The sequence below is a fragment of the Schistocerca cancellata genome, chromosome 1, assembly GCF_023864275.1.
Source record: "Schistocerca cancellata isolate TAMUIC-IGC-003103 chromosome 1, iqSchCanc2.1, whole genome shotgun sequence".
Taxonomy (NCBI): Eukaryota; Metazoa; Arthropoda; class Insecta; order Orthoptera; family Acrididae; genus Schistocerca; species Schistocerca cancellata.
Genome location: NC_064626.1, coordinates 480,850,639 through 480,877,164, shown reverse-complemented (window position 1 = coordinate 480,877,164; position 26,526 = coordinate 480,850,639). Strand labels below are relative to the sequence as shown.

Sequence of the window (26,526 nt, the reverse complement as noted above, 5' to 3'; positions counted from 1 at the left end):
GAGAACAGCACTTACTAGATCAAAGCAAAATAAGCAATCAATTCAAACCAGACGAAGCACATGAAAAAGGAAAGGTACTTGTATACATACGGATGGAGCGCATGACGCATAGCAATGGCTACTTAATAAAGCGTAACTGCTAAATTTACAACTCAAACCTACTGTAGCTGTATCATCATTCATTCGACCTAAATTGTGTCTCATATTACAATGGACCAACTTTGTTTCGATTTCAAGCTGTGGCCTAAAACTTTTCTCTCCCCTTGAATTTCGAGTCTCAAATTTCAGGTGCGGTTTGGATTCGGGCAATTTTTTTTTTCTTGATTTCGAGTCTCATTTTTCACGTGCGGCTTAGATTCGAGTAAATACGGTAAAATAAATAAATACATTCAGCCAAAATAAAGGACACCCTAACTGATACAGACTATATAAAAATGACTGATTTGAGTGGTATGTCCAGCACAATTTTTCCTGTTTTGTCCTTAATCCTGTGCTTGCATAAAGAGAGAAGGGAACAGAAAGGATGTAAAACAGGAAACAGTTTCTGTCTAATACATGCACATGTCTAATACATGCACACACTAAGAAGACTGCAATAAGGTGGCTAATGGGAGTAGCTGACTCAATACGGACTAAATAACCTGGATGGATATTGATCACTTTGCAGTTGTTATCAACTTTAGCTCACAGGTGACACTATGTTTAGGGCATGTAACACATCAATATGTATGATAATTTCAAACTCAGTTACATATAACATTTCAGCTTCATTAACTCAAGTGTCATATCTACATCTTCGTAGGTGTAAACATAACGTATATGGTGTTGTCTACATGCTAAGGTACGCTGCATTCTGTACCAGATGATTTCATTCAGATTCTTTCAGTTCGGCAACTCCCATTATCTTATTGAGTGTCTTCTAACATGTGTATAGTAGACTTAGATTACTGTCTGTCTATTATAGCCTCTGATTGTTGAAAGTAAAAATGTGGTATTTCACAATAACAGACTTTTACATACTCTTTATTCAACAATCAAGTGTTCAGTATGAACAACTATGATGATCAAAAAATTTCAAGATGATAAAATATGTTGAGACAATACTTACTTTGGTGGGTTTGTATATTGTGACAAACAGTATTGAAAAAACTCAATTCTTCAAAGACGCTATAGACATTATTGAAGTGATATCACATACAGTTTGAACACTGTTCTGTGCTCTTAAATTATTTGTGTCCAGTGAGCTATGTTGAATCTTATATTACATGGAATTAAGAATTAAAATTTATAAAGTGAATTCATTTATCACAAGACAGTCTCACAACCTTTGTAATACTGAAAACAATTTTCCTAATCCAATGACTTGCACAACTTACCTTGTTGAGTGTTCTGACAGCTGCAAATCGGAGTGTTGGCTTTGGACTGGAACAAAAGAGCTGCAGCACACCTACAGCTGGTGCAAGTTCCCTGGAGGTTGTGCGACGGAGGTTGACAATGGCATGGGCTGCCTCATAAATTACCATTTCAGATTTATGTCGCAGGCATGAATCAATAAATTCAAGCAAAGGTGAATCTGAAGATCCACCACTGCCCACACTATCTTCTTCTTCCAACAATTTGCATGCAATACGTATCTGAAACAAAAGGTGGTTTAATAAAATAAAATTGTGCCATCGTCTTCAGTAAGAAGACTGATTTAACTCAGCTGTTTATCCAGTTCATCTCTGCAAAACTACCACAATCTACATCTATTTGAACATGCTTATTGTATTCAAGTCTTTGTGTCCCTCTACAACCCCCCCCCCCCTCCCCCAAAACACACACACTTCCTTCAATGACAAAAACTGTAATTTCTTGCTCCCTCAGGAAGCATCCTATCACCTGATTCCTTCTTTTAGTCAAGCTATGTCATATTTTTCTTTCTCCGAAGTACATTTAGTGCATCCTTATTTGTTATTCTTTCTACCTATCTAATCTTCAGCGTTCTTACGTAGCACCACATTTCAAAAGCTTCTACTCTCTTCTTTGTCTGAACTGACTCTCATTCATGTTTCACTTCCATACAAGACAAATACAGTCACAGAAAATTTCCTAAAACTTAATTTTTTTTCAATGTTAACAAATTTCTCTTTTTTTCAGGAATGCTTTCTTGCTGTTGCCAGTCTATTTTTCACATCCTCTCTACTTTGTCCATGATCAATTATTTTGCTGCTCAAATAGCAAAACTCATCTGCTATATTACATGTCACATTTTCTAATCTAATTTCCTCAGCACCCTGTGATTTAATTTAATTACACTGCATAACAGATGTTTTACTTTTGTTAATGTTCATGCTGTAATTCCAGTTCAACTGCTCTTCAAAGTAATTTGCCATCTATGACAGAATTACAGTCACTCACAAACCTCCACAGCTTGCTCAGTGTACAGACTGCATAACATTAGGGATGGGTTACAATCCTGTCTCACTGCATTCTCAATCACTGCCTCTCCTTCATGTCCTTCGACTCCTGTAACTGATGTCTGGTTTCTGTACAAATTTTAAATAATCTTTTGATCTCTCTATTTCATCCCTGCTACCTTCAGAATTTCAAAGTACAGTCAATAATGTCAAAACCTTTCTCCGAGTCCATAAATACTGTAAATGTAGGTTTGCTTTTTGTTAACCTACCTTCTAAGATTATTTGTAAGGTCAATATTGCCTCGTGTGCCCTTACTTTTCTCCAAATCCCTAACTATCTTCCCATACGTCACCTTCTAACAGTTTTTTTTCAGTGTCCTGTAAATAATTCATGTCACTATTTTACCACCATGACTTATTATATTGATGGTTCAGTAGTATTCACAACTGTCCACACCCACCTTCTTTGGAAATGGAAAATTACATTCTTCCTGAAGTCAGAGTGTTCTTATTCTGCCTCATGTATCTTGTGCACCAAATGAAATAACTGTGTCACGGCTGGCTCTCCCAAGGATCTCACTAATTTGGAGCATACGTTGTCTACTACAGAGGCCTTCCTGAACATTTCTTGGTATTCTGCTGGGTGGCATCATCCAAAAGGCACGATATTTTGACAAGCCAACTTCTTGCCATCTTTAGGTGTACCTGCAGTCTCATTGATCTCTGATGGATGCTGACTATAGAGCGTCTGCCCACCTCCTGCAACCTCTGTCTCTGTGCCTCTGTGTGGTCTGTGGCTGGTGGCAGGGGAAGTGTGGTGCTCGGTGGTGGGGCAAGCATGGAGCAGGCCATGCCAGATCACGAACCACAGTCCTTTCGCATTCGCAGCTGCATGCAGATCTCAGCTGCAGTGTTGACAACATGTCTTCTTTAGATGTCTTAACGGTAGCGGATTTCCTTGTAGACTCCTGATGTGATTTCATCATACTCAAGGCTGGATCCTAGGCCCTACTTAGCTGAAAGTCACTGTCCTTATTTACTAGCTCGTCATGCTGTCTGATCTCCACTGCCTCTTTGAGAACACAATCCCAGAGGGTATTCAACTGCTGCAACACCTTTATGCCATCGTAGCACATTTCATGTGCATGGAAGATGCAGTGTTCTGCCATGGCACACATTGTCAGCTGTACATTGTCTGTGGGGTGTTTACGCTCAGTGCATCTCTCCTGTACTGTCCAGATGGCCTGATCCACATATATTTTCCCACATATGCAAGGGATGCGGTAAACACCTGGTTTCCAGAGACCTATGTCATCTTTGACTGATCCTAATAAGGTTTTAGTCTTGCATGGAGGGCGAAACACGCACCTGACATTGTGTTTCTGGAGTATTCTGCCAATCTCTGCCAATATGTTCCTGACGTGGTACAATCACTGATGCAGTCACTTTGTCTTTGTTCTCACCAGGCTGCTATCTCAGTTTCTTCGATCTAAGGGCACATTTTATCTGGCAGTTGTACTAACTGTTCGTGCGGAAGACTGCCTGTATGTGATGCAATTCAGCTGCCAAGTTTTCACGATCTGAGATTTTGCGTGCTCTGTGTACCAGTGTGCCTAGGAAACCTCACTGTGAAGGAGCACGACAGCTGGAGGCATGCAGGCACAAATCTGTATGTGTCAGTTTATGGCAGAACCTGTTCTAGTGTGCCATCTGGTGTTGGCTTGACGAGCACATCCAGAAATAGAAGCTGGTTGTTTTCTTCTACTTCTATCGTGAACTTGATATTGTAGTGAAGTGAATTCAGGTTCTGCAGAAAGTCTTGTAGGTGATGTCATCCGTGTGGCCACATTGTATCGCCTACATTCTGGAAAAACGCAAGAGGGGTTGTAGACTGCTGACTCCAGATCTTGTTTCCACTTTGGGTCTTTCTATGCTTCATCAAATTCTTCTTATAGTATCATCTCTCATATTCACATACTTCCTCCTTGTATAAAAGTATAAAATTGTCCTCAAGTTTGTTTCCTTATGTAGGCCCTCTATTCCACCAATGAACCAAAACATTATGACCACCTGTTTAATAGTGTGTTGGTCCACTTTTCAAACACAGTACAGCAGTGCTACTAATTGGCATGTGTTCTACAAGTCCTTGACTGGTTTCTAAAGAATGTGGCACCAGATGTCTATTCACAGGTCACTAAATTCCCACAAATTACAGGATGGTTATTTGTGGGCGCACAGCTGGTTCCCAATGTGTGTTCCAGTGGGTACAGATAAAGGGCATTTTTCTGGCTAAGACATCAATGAGACTTATGCTCCTCAAACCACTGCAGTACAATTCTGCCCTTGTGTCGTGGAGAGCCATGCTGCTGGAAGATGTCATCGCCAGTATAGAAGACTAAAGCTGTGAAGGAATGCAGGTATTTCTCGATAATCTTAATGTAATTCGCTGCTGTCATGGTGTCTGAGTACTACCGTAGGACCCATAGAAGTCCCAACAGAATGTACCCCCTAACATAATTCTGCTCTCACCAGCCTGCATCTGTGGTGTGGTGCATGGATCAGCAGCCATTCACCTGGAAGACAGTGTGTAAGGACCCAATCATTCAACAGGCAACATGTTTGTATCGATCCACGGTGAAAACTTGGTAGTGCTGGGCCTACTGCAATCATAACTAACAAAGTTGTTGGATCAACACAGGTCATGTGATATGGAGTTCTATGTTCAACAATGACCTTTGAATTGTGTGCTTTGAAACACTTGTGCCTGCACCAGCATTGCCATCTGTCAACCTGGATTACACTGCTAGGGATCCTGTGACTGCTACATTTTGTGATGACATGTGGACATCCCAATACCATCAGTCTATTCAAATCTTCACCATCCTTCAACCACTTTCCATAGCTGCTCATGACAGTAGTACACAAACAGTAGTCCAGGTTCACAGTTTCAGAGATTTTTGTTTCCAGTCTCGCCACAACAATGTGCTTTGTCAAAACCACTTATATCAGTGGATTTCTTTATTGTAATGACTGCCCTCTTGACTCTTTTCTGCTAACATTCTTCCCTCACTGTGCCTCGTGCCTGCAATACCACAAGGAGGCACTGAACCCTGCGGTGGATAGTGGTCATAATGATTTGGCTCGTCAGTGTATATGCCTTCTACCTTTCAGCTTTACCTTCTTTGTTTAGTACTGGCTTGCCATTTGAGTTTTTAATAACCACACAGCTTATCTTTTCTTCGAAAGTTTCTTTAATTTTTCATCAATCTTCCCCCTAGATGTGCAGTCTTCCACAGCCTTGTATTTGTTTTCTAGCCATCCCTGCATTGCCATTTTGCAATTTCTGTTAATTGTATTTTTAGGGTTCTGTACCTTATTTGTAAAAACAGAACTATTATTGGATCACTTTGTTGCCTGTGTGTGTGTGTGTGTGTGTGTGTGTGTGTGTGTGTGTGTGTGTGTCCGATTGTTAAGAACTCTTTTTCTCAGGAACGTGCGGACGCACGGTTCCATGGCGGTGTAAAAATTCTACGTCAATATGTTGAAAAGATTTGACCATTTATGTCACGTATTTTAAAACTTGTGAACTCATTCATCCAAACCTACAGGGCACTTCCCATTGACCTAGAATCATGAAATTTAGTGCAAAGCAATGTTTCATGCTACAAGTAAAGGAAAACATCTGAAAATTGTTAATGTAATTATATCACACAAAAATATTCTTTTATCATTTTTTATCCATCTCTTTGTATGTCTGTCCATCTTTTAAGACCCCTTTCTCTGAAACAGGTTGGCATATCAAGTTCAAATTTAAGTCACCACTTTTGGTGGTGTAAGAAAATTAAGCTTATAGTACAATGCAATCAAAAGATTTTGTCATTTATTTCACATATTTTGATACCAGCAAACTCCTCATGAAAACCCGTAGGATACTTCCCGTTGACCCAGAATCATGAAATTCTGCAAGATGCAAAGTTTCTTAGTACAAGTAAAGTAAGAAATCTGAAACTTACTGAACTGTAATTGTATCACATAAAAAATATCTTTTTGCCATTTGAACATACATGGAAATCACCATCCATCAAAAGCATAATATGTGAACATTACTGCATGTAAACATAAAACATAAGCAGTTGTCATGTTTTAATAATTAAATAAAAAATGTTTTAAATCATCTTTCTCTAAATATATAAACTGAGGTCCCCAGCTCCCCTGTTTTTGTATGTCCGAGATGGTTTGAGGAATTACTGTAGCGACTCTGATATAGTCTTGGAATTCTCTGGACCAATATCTTGTCAGCATTGATGTTGACAGCCGGCAAAAATTGTTCAGATTTTCGACTCCTAGGTTGGATGAACTGTACATATACATAATTAAATTTGTACAGAACCCTCAGTGTGCAAGTCCTACTTGCAATAGCCCAATTTTTCCATGTTTCCTTCCACCTGCTTCATTTGCTGCATTTTTATATTTCATTCTTTTACCAATTAAATTCAATATTTCCTATGTTATTCGGAGAATTATACTAGGTATTGTCTCTGGACCTTTGTGATCCCATGCTGTCTTCTTATTTCATCTCTATTTGTCTTTATTGTATTATCCCCCCCCCCCCCCCCTGTCCCTACCCCTCCCAGCTTCAGTCCAATGTTGCCTAATGTTCCCTCTGCAACATTTAACAACCGCTCTGTTCTTCAATTTATCAATGTCCCATCACCTTAATTTCCTACATTTTTTAAATTTCAGTTTTACTTTCCAATTCATAACCAACAAATTGTGGTCAGAGTACACATCTTGCCTTAGAAATGTCTTAAAATCTGGTTTTAAAATCTCTGTATTACCATTATATGATCAATCTGAAACATTCCTGTGGCCCCACATCTCTTCTTTCACGATTCTGAAATCAAGTGTTAGCGATGATTAAATTATGCTCTATGCAAAATTCTACCACACACAATCCTCTTATCATTTCTTTCCCCCAGCTCATGTTCTCCTAATGTTTTTCATTCCCTTTGTTTTCTTACAGTAGACATCCACTCATCCGTCACAAATTTTCATCTCCCGTAACTACCTGAATAGTTTCCATCAATCTCTTCAACATCCGTGGGGCTAGTTGGTATATAAACTTTTACTAATGTGGTGGGTGTTGTCTTCATGTCTTTCTTGGCTATGATAATGCGTTCACGATGCTGCTCTCATGGTAGCTTATTCACATTCCTATTTTCTTATTCATTATTAATTTTCTTATTCATTATTAGACTTACTCCTGTATTACCTTTATTTGATTTTATGTTGTAGCCCTTAACTGATGTTTCCCGAAGTTCTGTCTTCCTGGCACCGTACTACATTAAATCTCTCTACATTTAATTTCAACCTATCCATTTCCTTTTTAAATTCTCTTACCTATCTACACAATTATGGGCCATCTTAGATTCTATGCTCTGACTCATGGCATGCCAGTTTTGTTTTTCCTGATGTCAACATGAAATTACTGTGCTATATTAATAGTAATTCCCATATGACACACAATTGCTTTAATGAATCTTGGCACTCACTGTGCCATGTACAGATAAATAAAATGTACGTTGTGTAACACATTACACCAGCAAACTAAGAGAATACACTTACAGATAATAATTGTGACCTACAAGAACGCATAGCAATGAAATGACATCAGTGCCGAAAGATGATAAACAGCAAGCAAATTACATAGTTAAAAGTTTCACTCCAATATAATTAAATCACTGTCAATCATTATTTCTTAAGTGATGATGATGTGTGAAACCAGCTTCTACAAAGAGGAATTTGATAACCTGCCTGCTATATTATTTCTGTACATTGGAAGCCATTTGGGTCCAGTCTGTGCCAAACCCATTAAATGTGTAAATCAAGTAAGCACCTCATCCTATTATGTTGTAGAGAATACCAGGGCATTCTGTAAATAGTGTAACGAAAATCACAGCTTTGTCCTTTACAGTCCACTAGGTATATGTATAAATATCTATAATTTGTAACAATAGTAACACTTTTTGATGATGCCTTCTTGTCATGTCATCATGTTCACCGAGTTTGATGCTAAAAAAAACATGTTCGATAAAAAGGTTTCAGGGCCACTGATGTATGTAAGGACTTCAGAAAGTTTTATTTGTCGTCCATGAGGAGACCACTGCCGAACAAGAGTGGTGCATTGTCAAAAGAGAGTACATGTTCTCCATTTCCCGCAGACGTAGTTCTGCTGTGGCATTGAGAACAGGTGCATTACAGTGTTTATGTGTAACGGCATGGCAACTGGAAACGTACTCCAAAGTTGAAGTATGAGGGACAGTACTACTATTGTGACCAAAATGTCTAAATTCCACACACAGTCACCAAAAAATTCTGGTGGTACATGGACCAAATTCAATTTCATGTCCGGCCACAGTGAGACGATGGCAACAATTCAGCCAAGGCGGCACAAAGATAGGTGAGGCTGATCGGGAAGTCCAGATCTTGCACCATGTGATTACCATCTTTTCAGCAGGCTGAAAGAACACTGGGAGGGAGTGGGGGGCAGGGTGGGAGGGGGGGGGAGATGTTCTCTTGATGAGGATGTTAAATGTTTTTTATTCCAGTCTTTGATAACAATATCAATTCTTTTGACGATGATCGGTTTCAGTCAGTAATGACCATCCTCAGATCTACAATATAAAAATATATTCACCTAGTGAGTAGTGTGTCTTTGAACACAATACAGCATTGTGTATCACAATATACTATCACACAACCAGGGAAATGTACAGATAAAATACGGTAAAACGTACCTTTTCTACACCATGTCTTAAAGTGATAAGGCCGTAATGGCATCGTCAAAACACATAAATATACTCAACCCAACATCGTCACATAGATATAAAATAAGGTGTAGAAGAGGTCACATCGTCCATACTATCATTTTTGCAGCTTGCTACTGAAGAAAGTAGCTAGCAGACATATGTTTGCCTACATCCTACATAGATGTCGCTACTGTGGGCTTAGATGTAGTCATCACTTACGTAAGAAACATAATCTGATAAAACACATTAGGTAAAAGACATGTAGCAGACTTTAAAATATTGATAACTATTATAGAAACCATGTGTGTTACGATAAAAGACGAATACAGTTACCCATATAAAATTATTAAAAGGAAATATATGAAGATAATAGGTCTGACACTTTTATAGTGAATTTACGGTCAAAAATTAATATGTGTAATACATGCCTGCAGCACTTATAAATTACCTATGAAAGATAAAATGTCTATATGACAGTTGAAGAAAAGACAGATCAATGATCAGTGCCCTCTGTTGGGTCGGTCGCCAGAATTTTACATAGCTCTTTTTACATTAATGGGTCTACACTGTGGGGTAATCCAAGGAAAATTACCAAAAATTTCTAAAAGTGCCTCATAAGAGTTTATCTGGACACCACCAAAACCATACTTTTTCATATTAGGCATATTGTGCTGCCACCTACTGCCAGGCTCTCAATATCAGCGACCTCAGTAGTCGTTAGACATCCTGAGAGAGCAGAATGGGGCGCTCCGCGGAACTCACCAACTTCGAACATGGTTATGTGATTGGGTGTCACTTGTGTCATATGACTGTACACAAGATTTCCACATTCCTAAACATCCCTAGGGCCACTGTTTCCAATGTGATAGTGAAATGGAAACGTGAGGGGACACATACAGCACAAAAGCATACAGGCTGACCTCGTCTGTTGACTGACAGAGACCACCGACAGTTGAAGAGGGTCATGTGTAATAGGCAGGCATCTATCCAGACCATCATACAGAAATTCCAAATTGCATCACGATCCATTGCAAGTACTATGACAGTTAGGCAGGAGGTGAGAAAACTTGAATTTCAAGGTCAACTGGCTACTCATAGGCCACACATCACACCGGTAAACTCTAAACAATGCCTCGCTTGGTGTAAGGAGTGTAAACAGTGGACAACTGAACAGTGGGAAAACATTGTATGGAGTGATGAATCATGGTACACAACATGGCGATCCGATGGCAGGGTGTGGATGTGGCGAATGCCCAGTGAATGGTGAATGTCATCTGCCAGTGTGTGTGTGTGTGTGTGTGTGTGTTTTTTTTTTTTTTTTTTTTTTTTTGTGGTTTTAGGGCGCACAACTTCAATGGTCATTAGCGCCCTGACAACGTTAACAATGCACCGTGAGGCACAAGTTTAAAACAATAACTAAAAGGGAAAACACGATAAAAGACAGACTGACAGGCATAGGATTAAAAAACAGCATCATCAAATGTCCTTAGAGAGGTTGGTCAAATTGATAAAACAAAGAACACGAGCAACTGCTCGTGGGTCATCCGCTAAAATGGCATCGAAAGTACTTGGCAGGTTAAGATCTAGACGCAGTCTGTTACAATCTGGACAGGACATTAAAATGTGTCGAACCGTCAGCAAGTGCCCACATGGGCAGAACTGCGCCGGCGCAGCCGTCAGCAGATGGCGATGGCTGAACCGGCAGTGTCCAATTCTTAACCGGGCCAAAACTACCTCCTCCCGCCGAGAAGGGCGTGAGGAGGACGTCCAAGCCACGGGAAGAGGTTTTATGGCCCGAAGCTTGTTGTCTGTAAGTGCAGCCCAATCGGCATGCCACAGCGATAAAATGCGCTGACAAATGACCCTGCTAAAATCGGACGAAGGGACACAACAAGAAGCTGTCCGAGGCTGGAGGACCGCAGCCTTGGCCGCGGCATCTGCAGCTTCGTTCCCAGGGATACCGACATGGCCAGGAACCCACATAAAGCTAACCGGAGAACCGACGTCCACCAGCTGCTGAAGAGAGCGTTGGATCCGGTGTACAAAAGGGTGAACCGGGTACGGATCACTGAGGCTCTGGATGGCGCTCAGGGAGTCGGAGCAGATGACATAAGCAGAATGTCGGTGGCGGCAGATGTAAAGAACAGCCTGGTAGAGGGCAAAGAGCTCAGCTGTGAAGACCGAACAATGGCCATGGAGCCGGTATTTGAAACTTTGTGCCCCGACAATAAAGGAACACCCGACCCCGTCATTGGTCTTAGAGCCATCTGTATAAATGAAAGTCATGTTGATGAACTTCGAACGAAGTTCCAAAAAACGGGAGTGGTAGACCGAACCGGGGGTAACCTATTTTGGGAGCGAGCTGAGGTCAAGGTGAACGCGGACCTGAGCCTGGAGCCATGGTGGCGTGTGGCTCTCGCCCACTCGGGCATTGACAGTAGCTGACAGGCATACCGACAAAGCAGTATATCGCGCCGGTAGGTGAGTGGCAATTCGCAGGCGTCTGCATGAAGACTCTCTACGGGACTAGTATAAAATGCTCCGATCGCAAGTCGTAAACCCCGATGTTGTATGGAGTTGAGGCGGCGTAAGATGGATGGCCGTGCAGAGGAGTATACGAAGCTCCCATAATCCAGCTTGGAGCGGACGATCGACCGATATAGACGAAGTAGGACGGTTCGATCCGCTCCCCACGACATACCACTGAGAACACGGAGGACATTTAAAGAACGGGTACAGCGGGCGGCCAAATATGACACATGTGGAGACCAGCTAAGTTTCCTGTCAAATGTAAGGCCTAAAAATTTGGTTGTCTCCACGATTGGGAGAGCAACGGGACCGAGTCGTAAGGACGGTGGGAGAAACTCTTTGTAGCGCCAGAAGTTAATACAGACCGTCTTCTCGGCAGAAAAACGGAAGCCATTGGCGACACTCCAGGAGTAAAGACGGTCAAGAGAACGCTGAAGACAGCGCTCCAGGACACGTATACACTGCGCGCTGCAATAGATGGTAAAATCGTCCACGAAAAGGGAGCCTGATACATCAGCTGGGAGGCAATCCATTATTGGATTGATCGCGACGGCGAAGAGAGCGACGCTCAAAACTGAGCCCTGTGGCACCCCATTCTCCTGGCGAAAGGTGTCGGACAGGACAGAACCCACACGTACCCTGAACTGTCGATCCATTAAAAAGGAACGAATAAAAACAGGTAGGCGACCACAAAGGCCCCATGTATGCATGGTGCGGAGAATGCCCGCCCTCCAACAGGTGTCGTAAGCCTTCTCCAAATCAAAGAACACAGCCGCGGTCGGGCGCTTCCGCAAGAAGTTATTCATAATGAAGGTCGAAAAGGTAACCAGATGGTCAACAGCAGAGCGGCGCCTACGACATCCACATTGTACATTGGTAAGTAGGCGTCGAGACTCGAGCAGCCAAACCAATCGAGAGTTAACCATTCGCTCCATCACTTTACAGACACAGCTGGTAAGCGAGATAGGTCGATAACTGGAAGGCAAGTGCTTGTCCTTCCCCGGCTTAGGAATCGGGACAACAAGAGACTCGCGCCAGCATGCGGGAACATGTCCCTCAATCCAGATGCGATTGTATGTACGAAGAAGAAAACCTTTACCCGCAGGAGAAAGGTTCTTCAGCATCTGAATATGAATAGAATCAGGCCCTGGAGCGGAGGACCGTGATCGGCCAAGTGCGTTTTCGAGTTCCCACATGGTGAATGGGGCATTATAACTTTCACAATTCGAGGAGCGGAAGTTAGGTGGCCTAGCCGCCTCTGCCTGTTTGCGGGGGAGGAAGGCAGGGTGGTAATGAGCGGAGCTTGAAACCTCTGCAAAAAAGCGGCCGAAGGCATTGGAGACAGCCTCAGGGGCCACAAGGACATCATTCGTGACCTTCAAGCCAGAAACTGGTGAGTGGGCCTTAGTGCCAGATAGCCGGCGCAGGCTACCCCAGACAACAGAAGAAGGAGTAAAACTGTTGAAGGTGCTTGTGAAAGCAGCCCAGCTGGCTTTCTTGCTTTCTTTAACAATACGACGACACTGAGCAGGTAATCGTTTATAGTTGATACAATTCGCCACTGTAGGGTGGCGTTGAAAGGTGCGTAAAGCACGTCGACGAGCACGTAAAGCGTCTCTACATGCTGCGGACCACCAGGGGACCGGTACGCGACGTGGAGAAGAAGTAGGGTGAGGGATGGAATATTCAGCAGCAGCGAGAATGACTTCCGTGAGGTGGGCGACCTGACGATCGCAGCTTGGGAAGGTTTGATCCTTAAAGGTCACCCTGGAAGAGAAGAGCCCCCAGTCTGCCCTGGAGATGGTCCAACTAGAGGAGCACGGAGAGGGGGTATGCTGCAGGAGATGGATAACACACGGGAAGTGGTCGCTCGAATATGTATCAGAAAGTGCATACCACTCAAACCGGCGTGCAAGTTGGGGAGTACATATAGAGAGGTCTAAATGGGAATAGGTGTGAGATGTGTCCGAAAGAAAAGTAGGGGCGCCAGTATTGAGGCAGACAAGATTGAGCTGGTTGAAAAGGTCTGCTAACAAGGAGCCCCTCGGGCAGGATGCTGGAGAGCCCCAAAGGGGATGGTGGGCATTGAAGTCTCCAGTTAACAAAAAAGGTGCAGGTAGCTGAGAAATAAGTTGCATCATGTCTGCCCTGGTAACGGCAGATGACGATGCAGTGTAAACGGTACAAAAGGAAAATGTAAAAGTGGGGAGAGTAATGCGGATGGCAACTGCCTGCAGGCCGGTGTGCAACGTGATGGGATCGTAGTAAATATCATCCCGGACCAGCAACATAACCCCTCCATGAGCTGGGATACCTACCATAGGGGGTAGGTCAAAACGCACAGAGGTGTAGTGTGCCAAGGCAATTTGATCGCATGGGCGTAGCTTCGTTTCCTGGAGGGCTACGACGAGCGGGCGGTGCAAGCGGAGCAGCAACTTCAAGTCCTCTCGGTTGGAGTGAATGCTGCGAATATTCCAGTGAATAAGTGCCATCGTAAGAAAAGGAAAATGAAAGAAGGGGTCACCTCGAAGGCCGCTGAGGGCCTGGCTTCAAGTGAGCACTGCCGCCGCTATCAGTAGGTGGACAGTCATCGTCCATTGGGTCTAAAGGTTCATCGGCCATCTCGGGAGGATGGCCGGGAGGGGGAGCTTCCTCCGCCGGTGAACGGCCAGATGTACGGCTACCAGCGGTGCGGCCAGGCGAAACGGATGACGGCCTGGGGCGGCAACCGCTGGGTGGTGCAGGAGAAGAAATGCCCCGTGGCGGAGATGGAGAACTGTGCTTCCTATGAGCCTTTTTGGAAGGACGTTTGGTGGAAGTACCGGTCGAAGGCTGGGAGGTCGAGGTACGTAGGAAGTCTGCACGGGTTGGTTCCTTCTTGAAGGCCCGTGCATCTGACTTCGGGGTCTTCGTCTTAGCAGAAGCTGATGAAGGGGCTGGTGTCTGTGGGGTGATGGGAGGAAGAGGAGACTTCGACCGCGCGATCTTAGCACTGGCCGAACGGACGACCGTGGTGCTGAAGGTCAGATCGCATGTCTGGGTTGCTACCTCCCTGGTAGTCCGAGGAGAGGTGAGGACAGTACTGTATTTCCCCACTGGGAGCAGCGCGGGATTCCTACTAGCCAATAGCTTGCGAGCAGCCGAGGTGGACACTTTCTCTTTGACCCGAATTTCTTGGATACAGCGTTCTTCCTTATAGACAGGACAGTCGCGGGAGGATGCGGCATGGTCACCCTGACAGTTCACACAACGAGGAGACGGAGGTGGACAGTCACCCTCATGGGCATCCCTGCCACAAGTGACACATTTAGCCGCATTGGAACAAGACTGTCGAGTGTGATTGAAACGCTGACACTGGTAGCAGCGCGTAGGTGTCGGGACATAGGGGCGAACAGAAATAACCTCGTAGCCCGCCTTGATGCACGATGGCAGCTTAACACTATCGAAGGTCAAGAAAAGTGTCCGGGTCGGTACAAGGTCATTGTTGACCTTTTTCATGACCCTATGGACAGCCGTCACGCCCTGCTCAGCGAGGAAAGATTGAATCTCCTCGTCAGTCTATCCGTCGAGGGAGCTAGTATAGACTACACCACGAGACAAATTCAAAGTTTGGTGGGCCTCCACCCGGACAGGGAACGTGTACAGGAGTGTGGCCCGAAGCAGTTTTTGTGCCTGAAAGGCACTCTCAGTTTCTAGTAATAAGGTACCGTTACGCAACCTGGTACAAAATTTGACAGATCCGGCTATGGCATCTACGCCCTTCTGGATAACGAAAGGGTTGACAGAGGAAAAATCCTTTCCGTCCTCAGATCGAGAAACGACGAGGAACTGTGGGGCAGGCGGTAGTACTTTTGTCACTGGTGGCTGGTCACGTTTCCGTTTTTGGGCAGAAGTCGAAAGCGATGGAGTAGAATCCAGTGCGGAGGAATCTCCCATGATTGCCAGCGTCTCCGATGGCGCGCTCCTTCCTTGTGGGGACCCTCTCAGAGGGCACTCCCGCCTTAGGTCAATGTTTACACCTCAGGTCACACCTCCCGAGAAACAGACGGAGGGACCAATCGGCATGGTCAGAAGGTATCAGCTCAGGCAATCACCCCACCCCGGGCCTGGCCTTTACCAGGGGGGTATGCGCGTGCCTTACATATCTACCCAGGGCGGGGACTTACGCGTTACCCCGTCACCGGCTACGCGTGCGAATGCGTGGGTCGGCCTTCAGGCACGCACAGGGAGGAAGGAAGAAGAGGAAAAAGAAGAGAGAGAGGGAGAAAGAGGACAGACTGTCTCAAATGCCGAGGCGGAGACCAGAGAAGGCAAGGAGAAGAAGGCAATGAGAAAGCAAGGAGAAGAAGGCAATGAGAAGGCAAGGAGAAGAAGGCAATGAGAAGGCAAGGAGAAGAAGGCAATGAGAAAAAGGCAATGAGAAGGCAAGGAGAAAAAGGCAATGAGAAGGCAAGGAGAAGTCAAGGGAAAGAGTAAGGAAGACAATGAGGTGGAGAAGAGCAAAGAAAGGAACCAACAAAAGGAAGGAAGAAACGAGAAGTGAAAAACCAGAAAGACCACAATTATAGGTTGTGGAACCATCCGTCTCCGGACGCGGGCGCTAACTACCCCCGTGAGGGGGATGGACTCCTTTTAGTCGCCTCTTACGACAGGCAGGAATACCTCGGGCCTATTCTAATCCCCGGACCCGCAGGGGGTGCCAGTGTGTGTAGTGCCCACAGTAAAATTCTGAGGCAGTGGCGCTATGATGTGGTCGTGCGTTTCATGGAGGGGGCTTGCACCCCTTGTTGTATTGCGTGACACTATTGCAGCACAGGCCTACACTGATGTTTTAGGCACCTTCTTGATTCCCACTGTTGAAGAGCAATTCGGGGATGGCGATTCATCTTTCAACACGATCTCGAGCAACTGTTCACAATGCACGGCCTGTGGTGGCGTGATTATATGACAATAACATTCCTTTAATGGACTGTTAATGGGCTGCCATTCCCCAAGAAATCTTCCAGCACCTGACTGAATGTATGCCTGCGAAAGTGGAAGCTGTCATCAAGGCTAAGGGTGGGCCAACACCCTATTGAATTCCAGCATTACCAATGAGGGTGCCACGAACTTTTAAGTCACTTTCAGTCAGGTGTCCAGATACTTTTGATCACATAGTCTACCATAACATACAGAAGGGGGGGGGGGACCTTTTTCCCCTTCAATTGGATTGAGTTACAAATTATTATACACTTTCCCGGATCAATAATATACATTAACCATGTTATATGTGCTAACGCAAAACTAACATGTTTTTGTATGTTTTTTTGTAGACTGCAAAAACAACTAAGTCGCATGCGCCCATGTCACAACTGCAGAAGAAGAAGAAGACAAAGAGAGGTGTTACAAATTACTATATGTTAATCCCAATTGATGGAAGAGAAGACAGCTAAAAACAGGAATAGGGAGAAAGGTCTATAAAATATGCCACAGAGAAATGAAGGTCCTGAACTAAAAATTAAATGGCCTTTGCCATAATGCCAGGATGGATAAAAAGTAAAATGCCGTCGACAGCCTGCGCATTGTTCACTGAAATGGCCAATAAGTCGTACAGCAAACACAACTGAGAATATAAGTAGTTAAAAAAAGGACATTCCATCAGGAATTGGCAGACCATCAAAGGTTGAGCACAATGAGCAAGAAAAGAAAGCTTCCCATTGAGCATGAGCTCCAGGAATTTCGTAGTTTCAACGAATCGAAGAGCAGCAGGCCCAAGATGTAAAGACAGTGGAAGACACCAAACGTGGCACCAGAAATTCATACAAATGATTTTGTCAGTGGAAAAACGAAAGCCATTGTTGATGCTCCATGAGTGAAGATGATTGAGACGTCGCTGAAGATGTCGCTTAATGAGACAAGTCCATGGAGAACTGCAATAGATGGCAAAATCGTCAACGAAAAGGGAGCTGGAGATGCCCGATGGAAGACAGTCCATTATAGGGTTAATGGGGATAGCAAAGAGGATGATGTTCAGGACGGAACCCTGAGGCACACCGTTTTCCAGGCTAAAGGTGTCCAACAAGGCAGAACCTATCGATACCTTGAAAACTCTGTCTTTTAAAAATTCCTGAAGGAAACGGGATGTGTGTGGCCATGGAAGCCAACCGTGTAGAGAGTACAGAGGATACCAGTCCTCCAGCAGGTGTCGTAGGCTTTCCCAAAATCGAAAAACATGGCCACACCATTCATGACATGGGTGGCCAAAGTGATGAGATTGTCAACTGCAGAGCGGCATCCTCGAATTCACACTGTGCAGTGGTTAGTAAATTACTAGACTCAAGCCATCATACCAGCTGGGCATGAATCATACGCTCCATCATCTTGCAAACAGAGCTGGTGAGAGAAATGTGGCAGTAGCTAGAAGGAAGGTGTTTATCCTTACCAAGCTTAGGTACGAGTATGAAAATGGCTTCTTGACAGTGTCTGGGAAATGTGTCCTCTGCCCAGATGCAGTTGTATATATGAAGCAGAAAGTTCTTGCCCGCAAGAGAAAGGTGCTGCAACATCTAAATGTGAACATCATCTGGCCCTGGGATGGAGGATCGAGATGAAGTGAGAGGATGAGCTAGCTCCCTCTTAGTAAAGGCGGCATTGTAGCACTCACATTTCTGAGAAGAGAAGGGTATCGCCTGAACCTCCTCCACTCATTTCCAATGGAGGAAGGCAGGAGATAGTGGCAAGAGCTTGAAATGTTGGCAAAATGGCGGCCCAAGGTGTTTGAGATAGCAATAGGGTCCACTATGACATCATCTGCTACTGTCAGGCCAGAAATTGGGGAATCGTGCTTGGTACTGGAGAGCCTTAGGAGGTTGGCCCACATGATGTAAGAGGCAGTGGAACTGTTAAAACAACTAGTGAATGAAATTCAGCTAGCTTTTATACTATCCCGAAGAATGTGACCACCCTGCGCACACAACTGTTTATAATGAATGCAGTTTGCCATCATAGGATGACAGTCAAAACTGCAGAGAGCACATCTCCACGCGTGAATTGTGCCGTGGCACGCCTCAGTCCACTGAAGGACCAGGACACGGTGTGGTAAAGAGGAAATATGAGGAATGAAACGTTCTGCGGTGGTAAGGATAACATTTGTAAAATATTCTACCTTGTCATCACAACTGGGCAAATAATGTTCATTGAAGGTCACCAGAGATGAGTAAAACCTCCATAACTGCCATTTGGGTGCGCACGTAGGTGGGGTAGGAGTCGGCAAGTGGATAGCATACGGGGAATGCTCGCTAGAGTATGTGTCAGAGAGAATGGACTACTCGAGATAATGGGCAAGCTGGGTAGTGCAGAAGGGTAGGTCCAAGTGGGAATAGGTATGCATGGAGTCTGAAAGGAATGTGGGTGATTCTGTGTTAAAGCAGAGGAGGTTAAGTTGATTGAGGTCAGCCAAAAGGGTACCTCTCGTGCATGCTCTAGGAGGACTCCAAAGGGGATGGTGTGCATTAAAGCCACTAAGCAGCAGAAAGGGATGAGGTAGCTGCCCAATGAGCTGTAGGAAGCCTGCCCTGGCGACTTCAATGATGGAGGGGATGCAAATGGTATAAAGGGAAAAGGTCACGTGAGGAAGGAAAAGGCGAGCTGCAACAGCTAGAAGGTGGCAGTCAGGGAGATGGGATGACTATAACCATCATTCCATATGAACAGCATGAATCCACCCCAAGATGAAATGCCAACCTTGGCGGAAAATCAAAATGGATGGCTCTGAGCACTATGGGACTTAACTTCTGAGGTCATCAGTCCCATCAAAACAGACTGGGAAGAAATAGTGAGAGCTCAAAGCTGTCATGAGAATGCAATTTTGTTTCCTGGAAGCAGAGAATAAGCAGAGATGGCGATTCTAAGAACGACCATAAGTCCTTTTCATTTGATCGAAGGCCATGAACATTCCATTGAAGGAGAGTCGCAACAAGGACAGGGGACGAGGGAAAAAAATGAAGGGGTGTCACCTAGGCAGCTGCTGAGCATCAATCTTCAAAGAGTCACTGCTACAGGGCGCAGAGGCTGAAGGATCCTGCTCCATGAGATCGACAGAGGCGTCAACATTCTCCCTCTGTCAATCTGCCGAGTCCACAGCAGAAAAATGATTGGCAGTGTGCACTGGCGACAGAGGTCAGCCAGGAAAGGGTATCACGTCCTGATGCCATCTAAGAGGATCTCTAAGTCAGCGAAGCAGAAGATCATTTGCCTTTGTTTGACTTCTTGGCTCCCTTCTAGTTGGCAGAGGAAGACTCAGATATTGTTGGGTGGAGCGACGTAGGAAGTCTTCGCACGAGTATTCCTTCTGTCATTTCTGGCCTGCCGGTTGTGTAGCAGGTGACTTTACCCCAGGAGGCAAATTTCAGGTGGCTTTTTGCACAGCTGAATGAGGAGACAGTGATGCTATCAAGACACTGGGCGACTTAACTACCATAGTGCTGAATTTGAGCTCGCATGTCTGTGTGGCCACATTCTTCATGGAGAGAGATGAAATGTAGCAAGAACAGTAATGTCAGTAAGGCCAGATAGTAGAACACACAGTCTGCGACTAGACAATAACTTGTGAGCAACCGGGTAGGGCAGTTTTTTCTTTACCCAGATCTTCTGGACAGCTGGCTCATCGAAATACATTGGACATTCTTGAAAGGAGGCAGCATGGTTGCCATTGCAGTTGATACAACGGACAATCGCCCTCGTGCACATCCCTACCACAGGTTACACATTTGGTCGGCTATCAACAAGACACTTCACTGTGGTTGAAACAATGACACTGGTAGCAGTGCATTGGGTTCGGAATGTACAGTTGGACTGAGATAAATTACAGCCTGCTTTGATCTAGAATGGGAGCACCACTGTATCAAAGGTGAGAAAAAGTGTGTGTGTGTGTTAGGCACTAAGGACACATCTACCTTTTTCATCACTTGATGGACGGCTATGACATACTGATCAGGGAGGTAAGATTGGATTTCGGCCTCGTTCAGACCATCGAGCAGCTTAGTGTAAGTAATACCACAGGAAGAATTCAGAGTTCTATGGGTCTCTACATGTACAGGATGGTGTTGGAGAAGTGAAGCGGAAAGCAGTTGTGCTTGAAAATCAGAAGTAGTCTCCAAAACCAAAGAGCCATTGCATAAATGAGAGCAGAATTTCACACCACCTTTCTGAATAAGAAACGGATTTTCCATAGCAAAGGACTGACTGCCTTTGGTACGTGGAAACACAAGGAACCGTGGTGCAGGAGGAGGGTCTTTGAAATGGGAGCTTCATTCTGTTTACATTTGGTAGACATGGACTGCGAAGATGATGACTGGCTCATTGTGAGAAAATCGCCTATGATTGAGAGCACCTCTGACTGCACGCTCCTAACTGGGGCCCCCCTTTACAAGGGGGCGCACTGTTTCCAATGTGATAGTGAAATGGAAACGTGAGGGGACACACACAGCACAAAAGCATACAGGTTGACCTCGTCTGTTGACTGACAGACCACCGACAGTTGAAGAGGGTCATGTGTAATAGCAGGCATCTATCCAGACCATCATACAGAAATTCCAAATTGCATCACGATCCATTGCAAGTACTATGACAGTTAGGCAGGAGGTGAGAAAACTTGAATTTCAAGGTCAATTGGCTACTCATAGGCCACACATCACACCGGTAAACTCTAAACAATGCCTCGCTTGGTGTAAGGAGTGTAAACAGTGGACAACTGAACAGTGGGAAAACATTGTATGGAGTGATGAATCATGGTACACAACATGGCGATCCGATGGCAGGGTGTGGATGTGGCGAATGCCCAGTGAATGGTGAATGTCATCTGCCAGTGTGTGTAGTGCCCACAGTAAAATTCTGAGGCAGTGGCGCTATGATGTGGTCGTGCGTTTCATGGAGGGGGCTTGCACCCCTTGTTGTATTGCGTGACACTATTGCAGCACAGGCCTACACTGATGTTTTAGGCACCTTCTTGATTCCCACTGTTGAAGAGCAATTCGGGGATGGCGATTCATCTTTCAACACGATCTCGAGCAACTGTTCACAATGCACGGCCTGTGGTGGCGTGATTATATGACAATAACATTCCTTTAATGGACTGTTAATGGGCTGCCATTCCCCAAGAAATCTTCCAGCACCTGACTGAATGTATGCCTGCGAAAGTGGAAGCTGTCATCAAGGCTAAGGGTGGGCCAACACCCTATTGAATTCCAGCATTACCAATGAGGGTGCCACGAACTTTTAAGTCACTTTCAGTCAGGTGTCCAGATACTTTTGATCACATAGTCTACCATAACATACAGAAGGGGGGGGGGGGGACCTTTTTCCCCTTCAATTGGATTGAGTGCCTACACAATCCCCCTTTACAAGGGGGCGCACTCGTCTTAAGTGATTGTTCACACTTCCCGAACACCTGAAAGAGGTATCAATTGGAAATTTGGGAAGATAGCAGCTCTGGGAATCACCGCTCCCTTAGTCTGGCCTGTACCAGTAGGTACGTGCAAACCCTACCTGTCGACCCAGGGCTGGCTGGGAATTATGCGTTACCCAGTCACCTGTTATGCGTCAGATGTATGGGCCGGCCTTCAGAAGTGCACAGGGAGGAAGAAAAAGAGGGGAACCTCAAATGCTGAAGTGGAGGAAGGATAGGAGAAGGTGAACAAAGAAAGAAAAATGAAACAAAAAACAGTGGTGCAACTGTTCTGATGTCAACCACAGAAAATGCAGAACACACTCCAAAAAACACCCCAGACATGTCCCCCTTGGAAGGGGAAAAAGAACAGCAGGAGTGTAGGCATGCAGCATGGAAGGGAAAAGATGCAGCAAAGATTGGGGCCCCAGGGTAGACAAGCACAAACCCGCGAAAGTGCGGTGAGCCCCCTGGGGGTACAAAGCTGACATACAGAACAGTTATCAATATACAATTTTATCTGTGATGAACAATTAACAATCAGCATTTTAACTTCAGTTGATTTCACAATGGCAATTATTATAAGTTTTTTGCTGCTCATAGGTTCCTCCAATAATGCACCATAAAAGGTCACCATGTTCCATGGCTTTCAACTCGGAGAAAGCTTTTGTTGAAGTCAAACTTTTGTAGCCTAGATTGTTAAACTTAGTACAAGTAAGTGAAAGCTACAGTGGTTGTTTCACTATGTGGCAGAGCACTCACTATAATGAAACTTCTCTATGGCTTTAAACTGTATTATAAACTAGAGTTGGAATATGAATCTGTCTTTCACAGAAATAAACCACTGCAACTGAAACACCCTGTGTATGTTTTGCTATCAATTTTTCTCCTTTCTTTTCTTTCAGAACACCCTGAATTAAGTAAGGGTGGGTATAAGAACTCACCAACATGCAAACAGCATAAGGAGACTTCAGAGCCATACGTGTCAGCTTGGCCACTAGCTTGGTAACTGCAAGCCTGTCTGATTTTCTAATGTGGTACAGCACTCCAAGAGCATGGTACTGGACCATAACACTGAAAAACAATGGTTACAGAAATTCAAGATGATTGCTCACTAATGGGTCGGGTGTGCATACATACATGTATTAAGTTACAAGAAGTAACTGACTCTTGTCTATTACATTCTTAAATTAACTCAATTTACTACACATACTATGGATGTTCAATAATTCCTAATATTTTTGCAAAAGAAACAAGCCCGTGTACATCACTTTTTTTTGTGAAACTGAGTTATTAGTACCATCACAATCTACATGGCACTTCTCATTCATTGACAAAGTAGTGTACATCAAATACAACAGATGGTGAAGAAAGAACCATTTGAAAAACACCACCTAAGTTTGACAGTATGAAACATTATCTCCATGGAGTTGGTAGCACATGGTGAACTTCTGTTTCCATCAATTTATATCAATATATTATGTATTTTGTGCATGATGTATATTGTATTTACCTAGATGTTGTTATAAGTTTTGTGTATCTTAAGTCTAATTCCACTAAATACAAATTATAATGTGAAAAATAGTCATTTGTTTTAAGAGGCGGTGTTGTTGCTAGCGTTTCTGGTATTTTGTGTGGATACTTGGGGGAAGTCCTACAGATAGATGTTTAATGTAAGTATTTCGTTCATTTTTTCGCCTTGTGAAATGATATTTACAGGTATGGTGTTCTGACTATAGTCATTTTACCTTTGCTTTTCATGATTCACAATAATTATATTTACCATATACAAATATTGCAAGTTACACTATGGTATTAGTTTTCAGTTTGTATCAAGTCTGGACAGGATGTAAGTGGAAGTTCTTGGCAAATTTAAGGGGAAGGCTTAATATGGTTGTAAGTGTTACATTTTATTAAACGGTTCTTTGCATTTCAGATAAAAATGGCAGATGAAAGTGAAGATGGCTTATTTGCAGTTAAAGAAGTCATGGCACAAATATGTTACAGCAAATTTCCTGCCAACAAAGCGGTAGTCAAAGACAAAAAGCCATCCTGCAGAAGGAGGTCTTGAATGATTCATATACTTTATTGTTAATAAATAATATTATGTAGCCTAGATATCAGCCCTCTTTTGCTACAGTAATACACATTGCACAAGGCCTATGCAAAAGCAGCTGGTAGAGTAAGTACAGAATATGAAATATAATTTTATTATTTTCTTATTCAAACATTTGTCAACAAAACTGAATTATTTCCAAAGATCATACTCCAGATAAATATATATTAATAGTTAAACTATTGTTGTTCTGCACAGGCTCACTGTGCCAGCAAATGAGGGTAAAATAACTTGACTTACAATTAGTAGCAGAAATTTGCCTCAATACGAAGAAACTGGAAAGAAATTCATCAAGCTATTGATACATCATTTATCAATTAAAAAACAGACCTGGGCAATCTGGACAGTTCTCTGATGAATGTAAGTGAAATGTGCATACCGAAGGATATTTCTACAGGTAAAAATTAATTTAGGCATTCTCATATCAGTGAAGAACATTTTCATTTAATTTCAGATCCAGTAAACACTTTTATTATTTTCCCAGATAATTAATTCTTCAGTAATCCAATCAATATGGAAATGGGTAGCCAAGAAAATGTGGCACTCATTCTGCAGGAAAACTACACATAGCTCTGAGCAAGAAAAAATTGGTGTTCAGAAACAGGACTCATTAAATCATTTATGAGAAATTCAGCCAGGTGCTAAGACGATAAGAGGTAATCGCTTAGATGCCTCAGTTATATCAAAGAAATTCAAATATCAAGACATTGAAGACAATTATGATGAAGATGATCCTGATTCAAATTCTAATTACAGTCTTTCAGAAAACCTGCACGACAAATTACACATCCAGGATCATGATTTTGTTCAAGGACATACCATGAATGAAAACAATGAAAATCAAGACCCCCAACACACGGAAGAAGTTAGTAAAAGCACAAAGACAGCAGACACACCCCGCAGAAGGAGAAAACACTAAGAAAAAGGAATACTAGAGAGGAGTGGAAGAAAATTGATAATGAAAAGAAGACAGAACATGATGAAGCCTACCTAGTATATGAGCATGTTGGTCAAGGCAAAATAGGTCACAAAGTGCAAAGGCCTCCCAAGCAACTGGGACCTCGATGAATCTCAGATCTTTGTAATAAATCAAAGATAAGGGCATACACTGATATAAGAGTAAAACAACAAGAAAAAATATTCCCGAAGGCATGAGTTGGGATCAGTGGAAGGTGTCCAGGGAAAGAACACAAGTATGTCGGAACACATTCCTCAATACATCAGGTATAAACAAATGGATAATTTGATATAGGTTGGACGGAGATGATAAAACTTCAGCTAATCATTCCAGCCAAACTACTAATTTTATACTATCAGCATTGCTCATGCACCCATCTACAAAGAGGTACAGCAAGGAAGAAGTTAACTTCCTTGCAGACACCTTCAGGAAAATTCCAAAATTTCCCTCACACTTTGGTAGGCTTTCGCCAGATAAGTTGTGCTTCAAGCCTATACTCCATTCATTGACTGGACACTCTGAATTTTATAAAGAAGATTGCCAAAAAGAAGAGAAGAAACCATTAAGGAGGCACACATTCAATTCGGTGTTTACTGAAAAAAAGAACATGGCAATATTTCAGTCACTAAAAGAGCAGTGTTAACATTTGTCACAGCTTTGAAGTAGGTAATGGAAAACTGTCTGAAGATTTGTACAAGGACCACATACAATATAAAGACAGAGCTAGGAAAGAGAAAACATGGACACTGATAAACCAAAATGTAACGAAGTTTATGTTTTTTCGCAAGACACACAAGCTGTGACACTTGTTCCTTGTGTGAATGGAATGGCAATGTACTACAACATTAACTTGAATGTACATAATTTCACTATCTACAACCATGCAAGTCATGATGCCATGAACTGTTGGTGGGATGAAACACAAGGACATCTACGTTTTTCATCTTTTGCATCTTGTATTACTGACAACCTAACAGAAATTCTCAGAGATGAATTAAAGCCAGTTACTCTATTGTCAGACAGTTGTGGCTACCAGAACAGAAACCATGTATTGTCTAATGCTCTTCAACACCTGTCAATGGAAAAAGTTGTTAACAATAAAACAAAAGTTTCTAGTCAAGGGGCACATGCACATGGAGCACAGCAGTGTACATTCCACAATCATCATAATTCTGAACCCGAAAAGAAGAACAAAAAACAAGGAGACATTAAGGAATTTTCCAGCCAAGTCAGTATGCCAAGTGGACAGAAGAAACCAGTAAAGGTCCATTCCACAACACTGCAGAATTTAT

The 26,526-nt window shown here is 43.4% G+C and overlaps 1 protein-coding gene across 2 annotated transcripts in view; it reads right to left on the bottom strand.

The window, feature by feature from the left end:
• The window catches only part of LOC126177526 (coatomer subunit gamma), a 106,712-nt gene that overhangs the window by 70,435 nt on the left and 9,751 nt on the right, over positions 1-26,526 (bottom strand). For both annotated transcript variants that reach the window (XM_049924462.1, XM_049924461.1), the window contains exons 5-6: positions 23,105-23,234; positions 1,377-1,634 (exon numbers count right to left, since the gene is read on the bottom strand). In XM_049924462.1, the coding sequence (XP_049780419.1) occupies positions 1,377-1,634; positions 23,105-23,234 (388 nt within the window). The remainder of the gene's footprint in view (positions 1-1,376; positions 1,635-23,104; positions 23,235-26,526) is intronic.